At 57.0% G+C, this 20125-nt stretch overlaps 1 protein-coding gene across 1 annotated transcript in view; it reads left to right on the forward strand.

Moving 5' to 3' along the window:
- DNAH1 (dynein axonemal heavy chain 1) overlaps window positions 1-20125 on the forward strand; it is a 90442-nt gene that overhangs the window by 50217 nt on the left and 20100 nt on the right. The window contains exons 25-48 of the mRNA XM_029244354.1: window positions 472-593; window positions 752-857; window positions 1441-1620; window positions 2264-2404; window positions 3024-3187; window positions 3417-3530; window positions 4285-4473; window positions 4757-4862; window positions 5563-5676; window positions 6133-6282; window positions 7777-7863; window positions 7956-8142; window positions 10649-10740; window positions 11121-11275; window positions 12738-12915; window positions 13710-13904; window positions 13993-14112; window positions 14333-14491; window positions 14651-14755; window positions 15869-16009; window positions 16157-16317; window positions 16720-16877; window positions 17235-17408; window positions 18208-18246. Coding sequence (XP_029100187.1) covers window positions 472-593; window positions 752-857; window positions 1441-1620; window positions 2264-2404; window positions 3024-3187; window positions 3417-3530; window positions 4285-4473; window positions 4757-4862; window positions 5563-5676; window positions 6133-6282; window positions 7777-7863; window positions 7956-8142; window positions 10649-10740; window positions 11121-11275; window positions 12738-12915; window positions 13710-13904; window positions 13993-14112; window positions 14333-14491; window positions 14651-14755; window positions 15869-16009; window positions 16157-16317; window positions 16720-16877; window positions 17235-17408; window positions 18208-18246 — 3337 coding nt within the window. The remainder of the gene's footprint in view (window positions 1-471; window positions 594-751; window positions 858-1440; window positions 1621-2263; window positions 2405-3023; window positions 3188-3416; window positions 3531-4284; window positions 4474-4756; window positions 4863-5562; window positions 5677-6132; window positions 6283-7776; window positions 7864-7955; window positions 8143-10648; window positions 10741-11120; window positions 11276-12737; window positions 12916-13709; window positions 13905-13992; window positions 14113-14332; window positions 14492-14650; window positions 14756-15868; window positions 16010-16156; window positions 16318-16719; window positions 16878-17234; window positions 17409-18207; window positions 18247-20125) is intronic.

The raw sequence follows: 20125 nt of genomic DNA on the forward strand, positions 1-20125 counted from the left end.
TGCGGTACGCGGGCCTCTCACTGTTGTGGCCTCTCCCGTTGCGGAGCACAGGCTCCGGGCACGCAGGCTCAGCGCCCATGGCTCACGGGCCTAGCCACTCCGCGGCATGTGGGATCTTCCCGGACCAGGGCACGAACCCGTGTCCCCTGCATTGGCAGGCGGACTCTCAACCACTGCGCCACCAGGGAAGCCCCACATTAGTATTTTTAAAGACCCTGACAAGTCCTACAGCAAATCAAATTACTTGGCTTTGGTTAACCCTATTTATTTTGATCATAGACCTCTTTTCTGTGGGGCTGACAGGGGTGATGGAGGCAGCCCCTGGCTCGGGGCAATTTTCCTGCCCCCGTTTCTTCACGGGCCCCACTGAAGGTCTCTACGTGGCAGGCATGGGTCCTCTCTGAGCCCACCTTGCTGTTTCCCAGTCAGACCGCTCTTACTTCCAGTTTCTCTCTGACCCGGGCCATCCAGGTGATCAATGTGTGCTCTGACCAGAGGCTGTTGGACAGCCTGCGGGACTGCAACAAGCTGCTGGACATGGTGCAGAAGGGCCTCAGCAAGTACTTGGAGACCAAGAGGAGCGCCTTCCCCAGGTGGGCACCACTGGCCCATGCCCACTCTGTCAGTGCCTGCCCACGAGGCTGGGGCCCCAGTGCCCCTCCAGGCTGGGGTGCAGGGATGTCAGTGGTACTGGGGCAGCTGGGACCCCGTGGCTGCCTGACCCACTCCCTCACCCCTGTTCCCCTGGCAGATTCTATTTCCTGTCTGACGATGAGCTACTCGAGATCTTGTCCCAGACGAAGGACCCCACAGCTGTGCAGCCCCACCTGCGCAAGTGCTTTGAGAACATCGCCCAGGTGGGTAACTGGGCCAAGGGCTCAGGGCCAGGAGCACTGGGGCACCTTCCCAGGGAGCACACCTCTTCTCTCACCTCAAGTCTCTTTAGCAGGAAATGAGGTGGCAAGTGAGATTCCTGGCTCTTAGAGACATACCTGGGGCCTGTGGGAGGAAGGTCAGCTGCAGAGCCCTTGGCTCAGGGTTGGGGGACCCTTGCTCCCAGCTCACCCAGGGGATCCCTGGCTCCTGCCATACACTGAGGTTCTGGCTAGGCTGAGAAACCCATGAGGCCAGAGGCTCCTGACTCTCCTTGCCCTCATCTTCGTCTACGAGGGAGGCCACACAGGCTTGCGCAGGAGGGGGACACGCAGGGCAGGCTTAGTCCCCTTCCCCAAGTGGGCTGTGCCACAGCTGGGGACAAGGCAGTCCCATCTTGCCCACAAGCAGTCAGGGAAGGCCCAGCCAAGGTGGAGCTCTCTTCCAAATGTGAGAGCCACCTTCTGAAGGTGGAGGGCACAGGCGGGGTCAGCGCTGGGGCTCTGGTGGGCAGGGCTTCTGGGCACACTGAGGGTAACCCCACTCTTAACTGCCCCCTGCCCACAGCTGCTCTTCCAGGAGGACCTGGAGATCACACATATGTACTCGGCAGAGGGTGAGGAGGTGCAGTTGTCCTTCTCCATCTACCCATCCAGCAACGTGGAGGACTGGCTGCGGGAGGTGGAACACAGCATGAAGGCCAGTGTGCGGGACATCATCGAGAGAGCCATCAAGGCCTACCCCACAGTGAGCCATGCCTCCCCTCCCAGCACAGCCTCCCAACCTACTCGTTCTTCCGTTTGCTCCTTTCTCAGTGCCTCTGTGCTCTATCACGGGGGCTGGGCTACCTGTCTACCTCATCCTCAGTCAGCCAGAGTGTCTCTGGGGGCAAAGGGTCCTTGGGGCCCACTCAGGGAGGAATCTGAAAACAACCTCTAAAAAGTGAGAGTGGCTCCCAGTGATAATCAGTTGCTGTGGTTATGTTTCATGCACTCACTGTGTGCCAGGCCCTGGGATGGGACTTCACCCCCATTACCTCTCAGCCCCACAATCAGTGGCTAGCCTGGGTGTTAAGCCTTAGCCTACAAAGTAGCCGAGAGATGTTTCCTGCCCAAAGGGCATGTGATTCATAGGTGGCAGTCAGGATTTGAACCCAGGACTGTGTGTTCCCCAATCCTGGGCTCCCACCCCTCTGCTTCCAGGTCTCCTCTGCAGAGGAAGTAATGACTCTGCCCAGCCCTGAGAGGCCCAGAGCTTAATGGCTTCTCTGCTTTCGAGGTGGAATTAACAACCTGAGACCAGAAGCACAGATGACATTTAAGGGAAAAACAGTGTGCAGGGTCGGGGCTGGCAGCTTCCTGGGTCAGCCCCGTCTGTGTTATCGTCCCAGATACTCAGGACTCAGTGGGTTCTGAACTGGCCTGGCCAGGTGACCATAGCTGGGTGCCAGACCTACTGGACCATGGAGGTGGAAGAGGCTCTGGAGGCCAGCAACCTCAGTACCCAGCTGTTCCCCCAGCTTGCCCAGCAGGTGAGACTCAAGGGGGTCACCATCTGCTCCCCACAAACACCCCACACCCTGGGAGAGCCCAGGCCCTCCAGGAGCTTTGTTGTGTACTGATCCTGGAAGAGGCCTGTGGTTGGAGCCAAAGAGTAGAAAGTCAGACACCCTTGAAATGAGTGTCTCATGACCAGCCACAAGTGGGAGGTATTGGGGCTCTGAGGGGAGCTCTGAGGACAGGCAGATGCCCCTCTCCCGAAGGTCACAGTGGGACCCTCCTCCTGGAGCCCTCCTGGGCTACCCCGCAGCCTGCGCTCACTCTGTGCACTAGCTCCTCACCACACTCCTTCCTCAAGCTCCTTGCCAGGCCCCACCACCTCACCTGGCCCTTGACACCATAAGCTGCAGGGAGGCAGATGCCATGCATGTGCCTCCGTTTTTATCACTTCCCTGCCAGACTTCCCATGTGACCAGTGCCCTGCCTGCCCTCCCCCTGCCTGGTCACTGCACCCCACCCATCCCAGACCATCAGAAGCCCCCAGAATAGAGGGGTTGTTCCTGGCGGAAGCCCACCCTCTGAACAAGGGAGGGGAAGCCTGGCTGCAGTGTGGCCCTGCCCATTCCTGATGGTGTCCCCTGACTCCTGCAGCTCAGTGACCTGGTGGCACTGGTGCGGGGGAAGCTGTCCGCCATGCAGCGAGCTGTGCTGTCAGCGCTAATCGTCGTCGAGGTCCACGCCAAGGATGTGGTGAACAAGCTGATTCAGGAGAACGTGATCAGTGTGAATGACTTCGAGTGGATCTCACAGCTGAGGTGAGGAGGCAGGCGGTGTGGCCACGTCCAGGGCCAGAGCAGCAGCAGGAGGGGTCAAGGGACGTGGGGAGTCAACTACAATAGGGTGGTCCCAGCCCTCAGGGCCCTGGGGCAAGTTGGGCGCCAAGATGACTTCACTCCCCAAAATAACCGCCTCTCCCCTACCACATACCCTGCACAATGGCCCGTGGTCCACATGGCCTGGGAACCTATCTCCCTGCAAAACCAGGTACTACTGGATGAATAACAACCTGTACATCCGGGCCGTGAATGCCAAGTTCATCTATGGCTACGAGTACCTAGGCAACAGTGGGAGGCTGGTGATCACGCCCCTCACAGACAGGTGAGTGCCCCCCTCCCCACGTACCCTCCCACACTGGGCCCCTCCCTCCAGTTCTGACTGGCCCAGGAGTCCAGGGCCCACAAGGCGCAGTCAGTCCATCAAAGTTAGTAGCTCAGCTTTCGGGTTTAAAACTGGCTCTGCCTGTCATGGGCTGGGCAACCTTGGGCAGGTGGCTCAACGCCCCCTATGCCTCAGTTTCCTCTGCAGCTTCCTCAGGGTGGTCATGAGAGTTTTGTGAGCTGATGTGTAAAGCTCTTAGCACCTGTGTGGTGCTCAGTAAGCATCTAATGGGTGTGGGCTTTACTGATTTTATCAGTCAGATCCTCCTTTCAACACGAGAGAGGAATTGATTTTGAGAGAAACAATGGGCGAGTCCCTTGACAAAGTGAACACTTCTCTTCTAAAGCAATCAGTTGTTTCCTCTGGCTGTCTGTATTTAGTAGCAGCTGGATTTTCAAATTGGGTTTTGAGGAAAGGAAGGGAAGAGTGGCCACAGGTCAGCCATCCTGGCAGGTCCCTGAGCCAAGCGCTGCAGGGCCATGGGGTGGGGGAGCACTGGCCAGGTGGCCGAGGGCTCCAGTCCTGACCCTGGCAGCCAGGGCTGGGCCCGCCTGGGTCCCTGAGAATGGGGAGGAGCAGGAGCTGCCCCTCCACAGGGCCCAAGACGGTGGGGGATGGGGGCTGTCTCTCCTCGTGCCTGTGGGACTCCTGAGGAAGGTGCACGGCCCACACCCATCTCCTCTCACTCCCACAGGTGCTACCTGACCCTGACTGGGGCCCTGCACCTCAAGTTTGGGGGTGCCCCAGCTGGCCCAGCTGGCACAGGGAAAACTGAGACCACAAAAGACCTGGGCAAGGCCTTGGCCATCCAGACCGTTGTGTTCAACTGCTCTGACCAGCTCGACGTCAGGGCCATGGGCAAGTTCTTCAAGGGCCTAGCCAGGTAAGGCTGGGTGTGCAGGTGGCACAGACAGGGCAAGAAGGCTGAGCTCTCCTGGGACATTGCCGAGAGGAGCCTCACGGTTTGGTGGAGGGGAGGGGATGGGATAACAGGAGTCAAAGGCTCGGCCCCTGGCGGCCACTGGGACGGGGTGGTGGGCGGTGGGATTGTGGCTGAGCTGACAGAGAGCGCCACTGAGGGCTTCCTCCCCAGCAGAGTCAGCGGGGGCCCCTGGAGGTGCCAGGGGGCTCTGAACTCATATCCCCCCTCAACATTCTCCCCTCAGTGCTGGGGCCTGGGCCTGCTTCGATGAGTTCAATCGCATCGATATCGAGGTGCTGTCTGTGGTGGCGCAGCAGATCACCACCATCCAGAAGGCGCAGCAACAGCGGGTGAGCCTCCCGGGAGCCCCCTCCACGCCTCCCGCAACTGACCACATTTTCCCTTCAGCTATACCCGTCCCGCCCATGCCGCCTTGCAGCCCACCACACTGGTGGGGTGAGAAGCCAGGTGCTCAGGCCTGCCTTAAACCCAGCCTCTCTCATCTCACAGGGGACTGGGGTCCCCCCACCCCAGAAGAGCTGTCTCTGGGGGACTTCTGAAGCCAGTCGGGGAGCCCCATATCCTTACTCCACTCTGGGTACAGCTCCTAGGCCAAGCTGCAGTAGATGAAGCGGTCCCTCCCCACATCCTGACCGTTATGGAAAGTCCCAGCCATTTGTCCTTCTAGTTTTGTTCAGGGTGGTCAGAGGTCTTCTCCTGGGGATAAGAGCTGGGAGGCTGGCAGGTGTCCCAACCCCAGTAAGGCGTGGGTCCTAGTAAGGGCTGAGTTTGTCCAGGTCTAAGGAGAATCAGTGTTGGGAAATGGGGGTGGAAGAAGATATGTGAAGGGAAGGGGAGCCGGGACCTGGGAGGCCACGGGTAGCCAGTGGGACCAGAGGTCTTAGGCCAGATCCTGAGAGAGGAGCCAACCCATGGTCAGGGGCCCAGTCCAGGCTGACCAGTTATAGTCAGGACAGGGACATCAAGAAGGGATGAGGGGGAACATCCAGAGGATGGGGCAGGTGAGCCAACCCCTCCCTACCCCTGTAGGTGGACCGCTTCATGTTTGAAGGTGTTGAGATCCCACTTGTGCAGTCCTGCGCTGTGTTTATCACCATGAACCCGGGATACGCTGGTCGCACGGAGCTGCCCGATAACCTGAAGGTGAGTTCGGACCTAGGTTTGTCCTGGAGGCTGCTCAGGGTATTGGGAAGCACCAGAGCTGTGGCCTGGGCTCAGAGATGCTAAAGCACTTATGCAAGTACACACAGCTGCTGGACATCAGGGACTGTGCTTCCCCATGGCAGCCCTCCTGCCCAGGGGCCCTGAAGCCCACCCCCAGCCATGGAGAGGAGGGCCCAGGCTTGTCCTCAGGGCTTGGGAGAAGGTAAGGGGCAGGTTCAAGTCAACACAAAGGACCGGTTTCTAATGGGCAGAGGGATCCACTCATAGGGGCGTATAAGCCTCAGCTGTGGTAGGTGCAGTGGAGGGAGGATCCAAGCGTCGGTGGGGCAGGAGGGCAGTGAAGCTTCCTTCAGAGGACCAGACAGTCCAGAGAGCAGGTGGTGCTCTGGGAGGGGAGGTCGGCCTCTCCATTCACATGTACACCATGTGCCCCAGGCACTGTTCCGGCCTGTAGCCATGATGGTTCCAGATTACGCCATGATCGCTGAGATCTCCCTCTACTCCTTTGGCTTCAACGAGGCCAATGTGCTGGCCAAGAAGATCACGACCACCTTCAAGCTATCCTCCGAGCAGCTCAGTTCCCAGGTGAGGTCATGCCCTAACCAGGTTCCAGGGTCTGAGAGCTGCTGCCTTCCCCTAGCAACCCTAGGAGATAGGTATTACATCCCCATTTCTCAGCTGAGGACACTGAGGTCCTAAGTAGGCAGGAGCCTGGCCAGGCTCATGTGGTGCACAGGGGAGCTGGAGCAGGAGCCGGGAACAGATGCCCACCTGGGCCAGTTCAGGTGCAAGTGAGGGTCAGCCAGTAAGAGACCAAGAGCCACACAATCCAAGGCTGGATAGCAAGTGCACCTAGGTCTCGTGGGACCAGAGTGGGACAACCAGCACCCCCTCCACCCGAACCTCCCAACACCACGGCCTTCCCCTCAGTGAGCTGAGCCCAGGTTCTAGGGCACATGCTGTTGGTATAGGCACCAGCACTGGCGGATGAGCTTTCCTGTTTGGCTCCAGTCTCAGGCAGGCTCCCCCTTTGCAGTGGCAGAGATGAGCCCTAGCTCTGGGCTTACATGCTGCCAGCTTAGTTTCTTAATGGTTCCAAAAAAGTCCCTGGTGTCACCCTAATGGGCCCTCTTTAGGTGACCTGCTCATGCATGAACACCCATCACTGTGGCTTGGGAGACCATACTGCCTTTGACCAGGTGGGGCCCACCGAAACCCATGGGCTAGAGGAGCATTCTGTTACTGGGAAAAACAGCAGCTGTCCACAGAGTGCACCATAGGTGCCAGCGCCTCCACACACCCTTCTTTCTAACCATCCACTTTCAACAATGTACCCCCTCAATAGAGCAGCTATCCCCACATTGTTCTGGAAATGCAATCAACCCTTCCCAGGTGCTGATGACCCAAAGCCAAGCCCAGCCTCTTCATCCAGCTCCAAGTCCAAGATTTCTGGGAAATGTGCTGGTCTGTGGGTCAGGTCCAGATGTAGCTTCCTGGTCTGGCACCATGAGGCAAAATGATAAGTTTAACTATTTCCAACACACCTGCTATGTAATGGAGAGAAACAGAACCAGAGGCAAAAGCGGGGAAAGCCAAGGTAGTACGGCCGAAAGGGTGGGTCTGGAGAGATATGATGAATGTTAGAAGGAAGCTTAAAGGCCATCGAGGCAAGTCTGCTTGTGGCACAGATGGGAAACTCTTTCATCCCCTTTTTGAACAAAACTTGAGTGTCTCCCTGCCCTTGGCGCTGTGCTGGGACCACAGGGATTGAGCCATGACCAAGGCAGACCCCTCACTCTCAGGGGCCAAGAGGCAAGCAGGGGTGCAGGATAGGTAACCTGGTAAGGGGAGTGGGCCACTGGGGCAGTGAAGTAGAGGGCACCACAGGAACCCAAAGTGGGGCACCTGACCCAGGCTGGGGAATGCAGGTGGGTGCGGATGGCCTGCAGGGGAAGTGACACTTCAGCTATGAGCTAGGCGATGAGGCACGGCCAGGTGTCAGGTGGGAGACAGTGTTCCAGACAAAAGACCCGAGAGGGACAATGCTCACCCACACCTCCTCCTGTATGGTGGTGACAGGATCACTATGACTTCGGGATGAGAGCTGTGAAGACTGTGATCTCAGCTGCCGGGAACCTTAAGCGAGAAAACCCCAGCATGGATGAGGTGAGCTGCATCCAAAGAGGTGTCTGGGGAGTGGGGCTCTAGGGAGGCTCTGGAGCAGCTAGAGGGGTGTCTGACCTGGGCCTCTGCTGCAGGAGCTGATTTGCCTCCGGGCCATCCGAGACGTGAATGTGCCCAAGTTCCTGCAGGAGGACCTCAAGCTCTTCTCTGGGATCGTGTCTGACCTGTTCCCCACCATCAAGGAGGAGGTGACTGACTACGGCATCCTAGACGAGGCCATACGCAAGGCCTGTGAGAAGAACAATCTCAAGGACGTGGATGGTGAGCCCCTGGTCCTACTGTCCTGTGGTGCCAGAGGAGGGCTGGGTCCAGCCACCCCAGGCTGCAGTCCAGCCTCAGGGTCCTCCCGCCTGGCCAGGCATGCGGCAGTCTGGGGCTCTCTGCCCCTATCTCCGCTGGGACACTTCAGGTGGTGGGAGTCTAGGGAAAAACTCTCCTTCACTCTCACATCAACACTTCTGACACCAGATGTATGGGGTTTTACCCCACGCTCATCAATTCTCGAACACAGCTGTGTTCTACAATTCAATTCAATCCTGACATTAATCAGAGTTAGCATAGACCCCACAGGTTACGGGCTCAGTCCCACAAGACTGCCCCCACTTCAGATACTAGTCACAAGTACTGGGTCCCCAGGTTACCCACAACCTCTGTCCTATTTGGCTACAAATCAGAGGTTCCCATGACCCCGCCCCCCTCCGGCTTGATCATTTGCTAGAACAGCTCAAAGAACTCAGGGAAACACGAACGCTTGCTGATTTATTATATAATAAAGGATGTGATAAAAAGGGTACAGATGAACAGCGGGATGAAGAGATACATAGGGCGAGGTCTGTCCCTGTGGAGTGGGGGTGAGTCACCTTCCCAGCCCGTGGATGTGTTCACCAATCCAGAAGTTCTCCAAACCCTTACTTTTGGGACCTTTTTCTGAGGATTCATCATGCAGGCATGGTCACTTACTAACTCCACTTTCGGACCCTCTCCCATCTCCGGAGAATGAGGGTGGGCCTGAAAGTTCCAAGCTTCTTCCGGTGACCAGTCCCCTCCCAGGAGTTCACCACCAAGAGTTGCCTCATTAGAACATAAGATGTTCCTAACACTTGGGAAATTACACAGTTAGGAGTTCTGTGTCAGGAACCAGAGACTAAATATTGGAACTTGAAGGTTCTCCAAGCACCCCTATTTACAAGGGTTTGAGGAGCTCTGCATCAGGAACCAGGAACAGAGATTGCCTATTATTTCACAGTGGGGAAGCAGGTGCTGCCCTTCCTCCCCATGGAGGAGCAGTCACAGCTTGGACCACACCCTTGGCCTTGTTACTCCTTGACAGAGGCTCTCCTCTGCCTCATCCTCACCTGCTTGGGGTGGGAATGGGGTTTGATGTCTGGGTTGGGGGAAGATGGTGAGCCCATCCACACCCCTGCCCTTCACTGTTCTTCATTAAATATGCGGCCCTAAGCAGCCCCCTGGCCTGCTGAGGCCCCAGCAGGCGAGTTGAATGAAGCCTCAAACTCTTCTCTCCCTCACGGCCTTGGGGCAGCTTTGCTAGCACCAAATAACTGGATCTTGTTCCTTTGGCAGGGGCCCCCAGACCTGCATCGCTCTCCTGGACCCCTCTTCTTGGGCTAAAGTGATGTGCTCATTCCCCACCTGTGTGGGACTGGCCTGCCACTGCAGCAGGCAGCTGCCCCTACAGCTCTGGTCTTGGTCAGTCAGAGACCCTGACCGACACCGGATCTTTTATTTATTTATTTATTATTGGCTGCATTAGGTGTTTGTTGCTGCGCGTGGGCTTTCTCTAGTTGTGGTGAGCGGGGGCTACTCTTCTTTCGGGTGTGCGGGCTTCTCGTTGCTGTGGCTTCTCTTGTTGCAGAGCATGGGCTCTAGGCACGTGGGCTTCAGTAGTTGTGGCATGCAGGCTCAGTAGTTGTGGCTCACGGGCTCTGGAGCACAGGCTCAGTAGTTGTGGTGCCAGGGCTCGAACCCGTGTCCTCTGCATTGGCAGGCAGATTCTTTTTTTTTTTAAAGTTATTTTTAGCACTCAGGATTTCTTTTTTTTTTTAATTAATTAATTTATTTTTGGCTGTGTTGGGTCTTCGTTTCTGTGCGAGGGCTTTCTCTAGTTGCGACGAGCAGGGGCCACTCTTCATCGCGGTGCGTGGGCCTCTCAATGTTGCGGCCTCTCTTGTCGCGGAACACAAGCTCCAGACATGCATGCTCAGTAGTTGTGGCTCACAGGCCTAGTTGCTCTGCGGCATGTGGGATCTTCCCAGACCAGGGCTCGAACCCGTGTCCCCTGCATTGGCAGGCAGATTCTTAATCACTGTGCCACTAGGGAAGCCCCTGACCCTGGATCTTGTCCCTGGGATTTTGCCTCATGTTGGCCAGCACTTCCCTGGGGCCATGCTCTCAGTCAGCTGGGTGGTAGCTTTGGAGCTGAAGTTGATTTTGAGGCCTGTGACAGTTCCTCATTGAGCAAGCCTGTGCCAGCTGGACACCCGACCAGTGGATGTTAGGGAGTAATAGTCACAATGGAAATAGTGGCTGGCCATTAGCAGAGAATTCCTGCTCTGTGCCAGGCTGTGTGCTCAGGGCTTCACCTGCCTCTACCTATGAGGTAGGTACTACTGGCATCCCCATTTTACAGATGAGGAAACTGAGGTGCAGGGAGTGAGGTAACCCATCACAGGTCACACAGCAAGCTAGTGTCAGGACCAGGATCTAAGCCCCCACTCTGATCCCTGGGCTCCCTGCCATGTCCTTCCAGGATTCCTGACCAAGTGTATCCAGCTGTATGAGACCACGGTGGTGCGGCACGGCCTCATGCTTGTTGGGCCCACGGGCTCTGGCAAGAGTAACGTAAGTGTTCCCTGTGCTATACAGTAGGTCCCTGTTGGTTATCTATTTTAAATACAGCAGTGTGTACATGTCAGTTCCAAACTCCCAATCTATCCCTTCCCCCACCCTTTCCCCCTGGCAACCATAAGTTTGCTCTCTATACTCCAGTATAAAATAAAAATTAAAAAAAAAAAAAAGACTAATATAAGTGGAGGCTAGCTGGGCAGCCCAGTACCCAGACAGTGGACCTGAGGGTAGAGCAGCCTCAACAGGGGTCTTGGCCCCCACTTGTGCCTCCTTGGCCTTTAGAATACCGTCCTGCCCGCCGTGGCCCACAGCCCACTTCAGCCCTTCTCTCCAGCGAGCTTGGAGGCTCACTCTTGGCTGGCCCTTCTCCACAGTGTTACAGAGTCCTGGCAGCTGCCATGACATCGCTGAAAGGGCAGCCATCCATCAGCGGCGGTGTGTACGAGGCCGTCAACTACTACGTGCTCAACCCCAAGTCCATCACAATGGGCCAGCTGTACGGGGAGTTTGACCTGCTCACCCATGAGTGGTGAGTGGCCCGGGACCCCTCCAGTGACTGTCCTGCTCCCAGACCTTTGCAGGCTATGGGCCGTGGGCCGCCTCCCTCCCTGAGCCAAGTGGAAGGTCGGGAGCTCTGGCTTTGGATCCCAAATGCCTGGGACTCTACCCACCACTGCACTTCCTCACTGAGTGACCCACCTCACCCCCAGGGCCTTTGTCCCTCATCTGCAAAGTGGGGAAAAAAATGACACCATTATTATGGAAGATGGCTGGGACAGTGTAGCACATGCTGAGCTCTCAGTACGTGTTGACTTTTGTTAGTACCCACGAGAGGCTGGTGGTCTCTCTTGGGGCCTCTGCTCCTGGGCTGAGACGTGCATTTTAGGGGAAGTGCACCAAACTGGGAGAGATGTCAGCACCTGAGGGTTTTCTCCAGGGCTATTCTGTCTCTCCAGAGAAGTCTCCAGTCTCCTGCTGGGGTGTCTTCTTGGTCCCAGTGTTCTGGAACCCAATGGAGGATGGGCACTGGAGAGGGGCAGTCACCCATCTTTCTGAATGCGGGCCTGTCCAGCTTCCCCCATTTCTGGTAAAGGGCCTCACCCACGCCTACTCCAGGCTCTTGTGTGGTTAGGTGAGGGCCTGGGGATCAGACCAGAAAAATGCCCTCCTACCCACCCCCTTCCCTGGCATTTGGTGCCTCTGAAGTCTGAGGCTTCTTGGGTTCTCTGGCAGGGACTAGATATATCTCATGACCCTGCTTTCTCTGCGAGGTCATTTACCCCTTTTCCACCTCTGTCCATCTTCCGGGACTGTGTGGACCTCTGTTTCTGTGTTGCCTCCTCCCTCATCTTCCTTTTCTTTCTTTTTTTTCTTAAATTCCAGGACACTATAGTTTTTTTTGTTGTTGTTTGTTTGTTTTTTGTAAATTTATTTATTTTTGGTTGTGTTGGGTCTTCGTTGCAGTGTGCAGGCTTCTCATTGTGGTGGCTTCTCTTGTTGTGGAGCATGGGTTCTAGGCGTGTGGGCTTCAGTAGTTGTGGCACGCAGGCTCAGTAGTTGTGGCTCATGGACTGTAGTGTGCAGGCTCAGTAGCTGTGGCGCACAGGCTTAGTTGCTCCGAGGCATGTGGGATTTTCCCAGACCAGGGCTCGAACCTGTGTCCCCTGCATTGGCAGGCGGATTCTCAACCACTGCGCCACTGGGAAAGTCCCCTCATCTTCCTTTTCTTTTGGGGATATTACTTTTCATTCTCCTTTAATAGAACTTTAGTGAGGACTCAGCAGGGAGAGAATATAAGCACACATTTTCATTATATTTATTATACCAAAAAGTCCCATTTTCCCTACTATAATTTTTAAATGAATGAAGATATTTAAGAAAAAAACAAAAGCAGAGCAGGGCCAGCATGGATCCAGGTTTCCCTGGGAGCCAGCTGTGCTTGCCGCCCTGCCTCCCTGCACCTACAGCCCTCTCCCCCCTGGTGGCTACAGGACAGATGGGATTTTCTCCTCCCTCATCCGGGTGGGGGCCATCACCTCTGACACCAACAAGAAGTGGTACGTGTTCGATGGGCCGGTAGACGCCGTCTGGATTGAGAACATGAACACGGTGCTGGACGACAACAAGAAGCTGTGCCTCAGCTCCGGGGAGATAATCAAGCTCACAGAGGTGTGTCCGCGTGTCTGCTCACTCTGCTCTCCTTCGCAGCCAGGTGGGCCCAGGGCACACCATGCTAGCCAAGCCTCATCCCCCTCCACCCTTCCCTCTTGGGGCCACAGCGCCATCCCCATCCCCAGGCTCCTGTACCGCAGGCACGTCCTACACATCTGCTCAGTGCTGCCCTTTCGGCAGACCCACTTTCTGTGATGCTCCGAGCCCAGGGCCAGGACAACTACCCCAGCTCCTGGTTGATGCTGTGCCTCCCAGGCCTATTTGCAGTCATATCGGCCCATTCTGGGTTAGGCATACTGGCAACGTGCCTGGAGTCTGGAGAACATGGGAACAGCTGCCTGGTGGGAAGTGTGGGGCAGTTCTTAGAGAAGGAGGGGTATTGCCTGAGCCTAAGAGCAGCCAGTCTCTTGAGTCCTTCTGAGAACACCTGGATGTCAGTGTGACCCTGTGTCCATGTACACAGGTGCGGGGCTTTGGAGCAGAGCACACAGCTCCCATCAGATATCCCCAGGGCTCTAGGGACCCCAAAATGCCCTGACCCGAGGCTGGCCAGAGGGCTCCCAAGAATCTCCTTAGACTCCTTCTTGGCCTCTGGGGAGGGCTGTGTTATCAGCTGAGGGCCAAAGGGTTCCTGCATTTGCCCCCACCCCAGTCCTGTTCCTGGCCCAGCACCTGCCCCGTGGCCTGCCCACGGTTGCAGGATGGGCAACACCTCCCCATGGCCCTGCAGCCCTTTCCCCTGCTGTGGAGGCTGGCGGCTGGCCCACTCACGCAGTTCATCTTGGCACCAGGCGATGACCATGATGTTTGAGGTGCAGGACCTGGCAGTGGCCTCCCCAGCCACAGTATCCCGCTGTGGTATGGTGCACCTGGAGCCCAGCATCCTGGGGCTCATGCCCTTTGTCGAGTGCTGGCTGAGGCATCTCCCTGCTTTACTCAAGCCCTTTGAGAAGCAGTTCAAGGCCCTCTTTGTCAGCTTCCTGGAGGTGAGTGAGACTACGGTGTGCCGGCCCAGGTGGGGCAGCCGGGTGCTATGGCCACCAGCCATAAGAGCTGGGTGTCCATCCCCTGTAGGGGTCCATCACTTTCGTCCGGTCCTCAGTGAAGGAGGTGATCACCTCAACCAACAGCAACCTGACCATGAGTCTCCTCAAGCTGCTGGACTGCTTCTTCAAGCCCTTCCTGCCTAAAGAGGTACGGCTCTGAGCAGTGGGCTGGGGGCCTTCTCTCCTCATCTGAGGGCCCTGAATCCCAAGTCCAGCTTTCTGGAAGACAGAATCAGATTGGCTCACATGGGTCATGGGACACCCCGACCAGTCTGCTGCAGACGCAAAACTACGGCAGAGGCCAAGGGATGGCCCCCACCCCCTGGCTTCCTCAGACCACTTAGTTCTGTCCCCGCCTCTGTCCCCAGGGCCTCAAGAAAATACCTCCCAAAAAGCTGAGTCGCATCCCAGAGCTGATCGAGCCCTGGTTCATCTTCTCCCTGATCTGGAGTGTGGGTGCCACAGGGGACAGCGCCAGTCGCATCAGCTTCAGCCACTGGCTCAGGATCAAGATGAAGACAGAAAACGTGAGAGGCGGCAGCCCCTGGGCTGGGGTCCAAGGTCTGGGATGCATACGCTGAATGCTGGGTGTTTTGGGGCCGTCCCCCAGGCCCCGGCCCCCAGAAACAAGTAGCCACGCAAGCCACCGGGTCTCACCACCTGGCTTTCCCCCTGGTCCTTCACAGCTGACCTTGCTCTTTCCGGAGGAGGGGCTGGTGTTTGATTACAGGCTGGAGGACGGCGGCATCAGCAGCGCCACTGACGATGAGGACGATGATGAGGGCAAGCAGGTGACTGCAGACCTGCCCAGGGAGGGCCCCACTGGGTGGCGGCTGTCCTCCTCGATCAATAGTGACTGCAGAGAAGAGGCTGCATTGACGGTCACAGGTCTCAGGCTGGGGTTATTTGCATCATCTCCTGAATCCTCACAGACCCACAGCGTGGTTATTATTGTGCCCATTTCCCAAACAAGGAAATTGAGGCTCAGAACTGTCGCGCCCAGCTAGTCGGTGGCAGAGCTGGACTTGAACCTGGGACTGGGAGATGTCAGAGTGCCTCCCTTCCCAACCATACACACTGCCTCCCCTGTGTTGATGCTGAGCCCAGGTATTAATCAACTCAGTTCTACTTAAAAGCCCCATTTGCCCAGGGGCTGGGCTCCTCAGGGGTGGGGGAGTAAGCCCCCATGGCCTGTCTTGATGTCCCCATTTCTCCTCTTAGCCAGCGAGGGTCCCATTAGCCTACCCTCATGGGATCAGGACTCCAGCCCAGAAGGAAGAGGGGCCAGAGAGGCATCTATAGAGATGGTTACTGCACAGGGTCCTGCTGGGGGTCTCACGGGGCACGTTTGAGTCTAACCATCAGTACCGTTCCCAATGGGACATGTGGGTTTGACCACAGTGAACACCCCCATCAAGGGAGGTCTGCAAGTTGAGTCAGGGCTGTGGGTGTAGGGATGCATGCAGGTGGGGATGGTGGGGAAGAGAGGGCCAGGTGACCTCTCAGCGTCTAGGCGATGCCAGCCCCATGGTTCTGGCCCTCACATGCTTGGGTAGCCTAAACTAAACAGCAGAGACCTTTGCATTCTGGGTTGTCCAGTTCCCAGAGTACTTCCTTCATGCAGAGGCCCAGAGACTGGCCCCACTGAGGTAGCTGGATGCAGGGAAGCCTTCACTTGGGCAGCTGTGTGCAGAGAGCCCCCCATTCCTGGAGGTTTGTTCTGGGAGTCCCCCACCCTGTGTGGAGAGTGGGCACAGGGATTCCTGTTTCTGTCAGAAGCAGCCCTTCACCTGGACCCTCTTGCTGAGTCCCAGCAGTGCCGCTCCTTGCCCTCCTGGTGCACTTGGCCAGGGGTGAGACGGGGAGAAGGTTCCAGGCCCACCCTGTGCCACCTGTGGTTCCAGGTTGCCTGGGTGAAGTGGATGGACTCCTCAGCTTCGTTCACCATGATGCCAGATACCAACTACTGCAACATCATCGTGCCAACCATGGACACCATCCAGATGTCCTACCTGCTAGACATGCTACTCACCAACCACAAGCCCGTGAGTGCCCCTGCCATGCCCTGCTTCACCCCACACTTCCAAGGCCTAGGTCAGGAGCGGCTGGCTCCCACACTGACAGGGCGGCAGCTCGTGCTGCATGCTGGGCCCTGTGAGAGCGCTCTGACCCTGTGTCCCCTGCTCTCCTAGGTGCTGTGCATCGGGCCGACGGGCACAGGGAAGACCCTCACCATCTCCAACAAGCTTCTCAAGAACCTGCCGCTGGAATACATCAGCCACTTCCTCACCTTCTCTGCCCGCACCTCAGCCAACCAAACCCAGGACCTCATCGACAGCAAACTGGATAAGAGGCAGGCACCCTGGTTCCTTCCTGGGTCCGATGTCCCCCAGCCTGGCTCGGCCAGCTGCTGTCCCCCCTCCCCTCCCGGGTGGCCCTTGGGCTCCCTTGCAAACTGCTCTGGAGCCTTCTTCCATCAGGAATTCCCACTGAGCCCTTCTGTGGGTGCTCTCCCTGGGCTGAGCACTCGGGCGGGGCTTGTTATCTATCTGCCTAGAGGCAAGACTCAGAGCAGCCAGGTGTGATGTCCCAGGACGCTCAGAATGGGACAAGGAGTTGCTCAAGAGGTTCAGCAATTCGGGGGAGCCTGAAGTTAGTGAGGGCTCCCCAGAGGTGAAGCTGCCATCCTGCCACCCTGGATTCCCTGAGGACCTGGTACCCGTGGGTGCTGGGCTTACACAGCCCCATCCCACAGGCGGAAGGGCGTGTTCGGGCCGCCCCTGGGGCGCAACTTCATCTTCTTCATCGATGACTTGAACATGCCGGCCTTGGAGACATATGGCGCCCAGCCGCCCATCGAGCTTTTGCGCCAGTGGATGGACCACGGTGGCTGGTATGACCGCAAGATCATCGGTGCGTGCTGGCCGCCTGGGGCAGCGGGGCGGGGCTGGGTGTGCTGGGCAGGGCCAGGGCCTCACCCGTTAGGAACAGTAGGCACAGGGCCTGGGCCCACAGGACTCACAGAGAGTCCATGGAAGTGTTTTAATGTCTTTTAAAATCAAGGGGAAAATGAACTTCTAGGTCAAAGAACATTTAAAATGCATAATATTAATATATTTGTCTATGTACCAATACTGTGGTAAATTATAATTTTTAATATATATATTGTTTAATGGAGGAGGAGGCCCAAGAAGGCAAAAGTGCCCAGGGCCTACAGAAGTCTTAATGTAGCCCTGGGCAGGGCCTTCTGACTTCCTGCCCTGACTCCAGGAGCCTTCAAGAGCCTGGTGGACATCAACTTTGTCTGTGCCATGGGCCCCCCCGGTGGAGGCAGGAATGCTATCACTCCACGGCTGACCCGCCACTTCAACTACCTGTCCTTTGCTGAGATGGATGAGGTCAGCAAGAAGCGCATCTTCTCCACCATCCTGGGCAGTTGGATGGGTGAGTATTGGGCAGGAGTGGGGTAGGAGGCCACAGGCTAGGGCAGAAGCCCCGGCCAGGTAAGCCACACCAAAGACAGCTGGGCAGCGCTGGGAAGGGCTGAGTGGCTGAACCACTGACATCAGCCCTGGCTTCACCCCTTACTCAGCTATGTTACCTTTGGCCAATTCATGAACCTCTCTGAGCCTCAGTTTCTTCATCTGAAATGGGTGATAATATCAGTGCCCAACACCCCGAGTTGTGAAGGTTAAATAAGACACTGCATGTAGAGCATCTAGCAAGAAGCCCGGCATGTGGTAACTGTGGAATATATGATTTATACATATGTATACATGTATTTTCATCCGTATAAGTACACGCATATATGGTAGAAAGGCTAGTGAAAGGATGTTACTTTTGTAAATCAGGAAGTGCCACCAAGATAGAATGGACAAAATGGCTCTGATCTTCCATGGAGCTTGACGAAAAGTCTGTTCCAGGATGCAGTTTCCCCCAACCAGTCCACTTCTTACATAACACACACTCTGACCTTTGAACTCCACTTGGCACTGTGCCAGGTGGTGGGTGATGGGAGTCAGGCCTTCCCTCCTCTGGCCTGGCCTGCCCTGCCCTGCCCTCAGGGGCTATAGACCAGAACTTGCCCCCATGCCCAGCTTGGAGGTGGGGGCCATGTGGCTCTGAGGAGGGGGGTGATGGTCAGTGGCTGCTCTGGGGCTGCCCAGCTGAGCACAACCGGTCAAGGTGGGCAGCAAAGGACCCACCTAACTCTGAGCCCCGTGTCTCTCCCTCAACCTTCTAGATGGACTCCTTGGAGAAAAGAGTTACCGGGAGCCCGTGCGTAAGTGCAGGCCTGGGCAGGGCCTGGGAAGGCCTGGATGGGGCAGGGGCACTGGTTCCAGGGGGCGCCCTGGACTCCAGTTGGATGTCGTTGAGGCCGGGTCGCAGGGGCCACAGTGAACCATCCTCAGACTCCTGAGGGGACCTCGGGCCACTGCTAGAGCAAAGGTTGCCCAGCACCGACGGCCTGCATGGCTCATTCACCGTTACATGGCCGGTCAGTCTTTCAGTGCCCGGGTGAGTGTCCGACCCATAGTAGAAGCAAGGTGAATGCACATTGAATGAATGAATAAGGAATCCAACAAAGTCCCACCCTGTGTGAAGAAGCAGAGGCTCTGAGGAGAGGGCATGAGCCTGGAGCCAGGAGCAACCTGAGTTCGTGTCGGGCGTCCCCCGTGTGGCAGCGGATCTGCTGCTCATTGCAGCAGGGTGACTGGCCGCTCCAGACCTACTCAGGCCTCCGTGTCCACTGCTGACCTGCACCCAGGCCTCCCTGGGCCCTGTCTTCTCTCCTGTTCCTGGGAACAGATTTCCCTGCTCCCGTATGAGGCCAAGCCCTCCTCTTAGGCCTGAGTCCCATCCCCTATTGTCTGCTTGACAGCCACTGACATCAGTGTTCTCTTCTCCACTGGGCCATTCCATCAGCGAAGACACGCCCCGATTTCTCCCATCTTAAGAACATAACACAAAACAAGCCCCTCTCTTGTCCCCTCCCTACCCCCTCCCCCAGCCTTGGCTCCATTTCTCTGTCACCTTGAGAGCAAAACACTCCAAGAGCGTTTTCTCCTCCTGCGGGCACCAGCCCTCCCTCCCACTTTCTCTTGAGCCCCACCAGTCCCCGGAGAGGGCTCTTGTCACCAGCAGCCTCACAGCGTCCAGACCAAAGGTCAGCTGGGTCTTCACCTTTCCCGGGCTGTCAGCTGTCTGTGGGGGTCACCCCTCCTCCTCCCAGTCGCCTTCCTAGGTGGACGGGGGGCTTACTCTCAGCCTCTACTCCCTCTAAACACACTCTTCTGGGACATCATCATCCTGCCCTGGCGATAAACCCCTTAGTGCGGATGCCGCTGAGTCTGTGTGTTCAGTCCAGACCTCTCGCCTGAACCTCGGACCGATGTCTCCTCTTGAATGTCCACTGGGCGTCTCAGGCTGAACATGTCCAAACCCGAGCCCCTGACCCACCAGCACCTGGCGCTCCATTCTTCTCAGCTGATGGCCACTGTGTCCTTCCACTCGCTCAGGACAAGGGCCTTGCCACCATCCGGACTTGCTCACTCTCTTTGTCTCTCTCTCAGCAGGTTCTGCTGCCTCTCCCTCCAGAACCCCCCCTGAATTGCGCTGCTCAGCACCCCAGCCCTCACTCATAGGCCGCTGCAGCAGCCCCCCACACGCCGGTCTCCCTGATTCTGTCTTCACCCCCCTGCATCTGTCTGTTTGTCTGGAGGTCTATCCATCCTCCACTTGCAGCCAGAGGGACCCATTCAAACGCTGAATCAGATCACATTCCTCCTCTGCTCAACCATCTCATGCAGACTAGAGCCCAGGTCCTGGCAGTGGTGGGCACCCCTCATCACTGTCTGCTCTCACCACCCCCTTGCTAAGTCCTTAACCCCCCCAGACATGCCTGCCTCAGGGCCTTCGCCCTGGCCACGCCCTCTCTGGAACACCTTCTCCAGTTCTGAACCTGCTTGGCACCTCAAGGCTTCGGGTCTCTCTGCTCAAGTGCCCTCCTCCGCAAGGCCTCCCCAGCATTTATGTCAAATCCCCCAACGCTGGCTCTCCCCAAACCTCTCTCCACACATTTTCCATCCCCAGTTTACTGTCAGTCCCCCAAAGAAAGTCAACTTGTTGGGGGTGAGGAGCATGTCTGCTGGGGCTACCCT

The sequence above is a fragment of the Monodon monoceros genome, unplaced genomic scaffold (assembly GCF_005190385.1).
Source record: "Monodon monoceros isolate NGI ecotype Baffin Bay Population unplaced genomic scaffold, NGI_Narwhal_1 Super_Scaffold_3, whole genome shotgun sequence".
NCBI lineage: Eukaryota > Metazoa > Chordata > Mammalia > Artiodactyla > Monodontidae > Monodon > Monodon monoceros.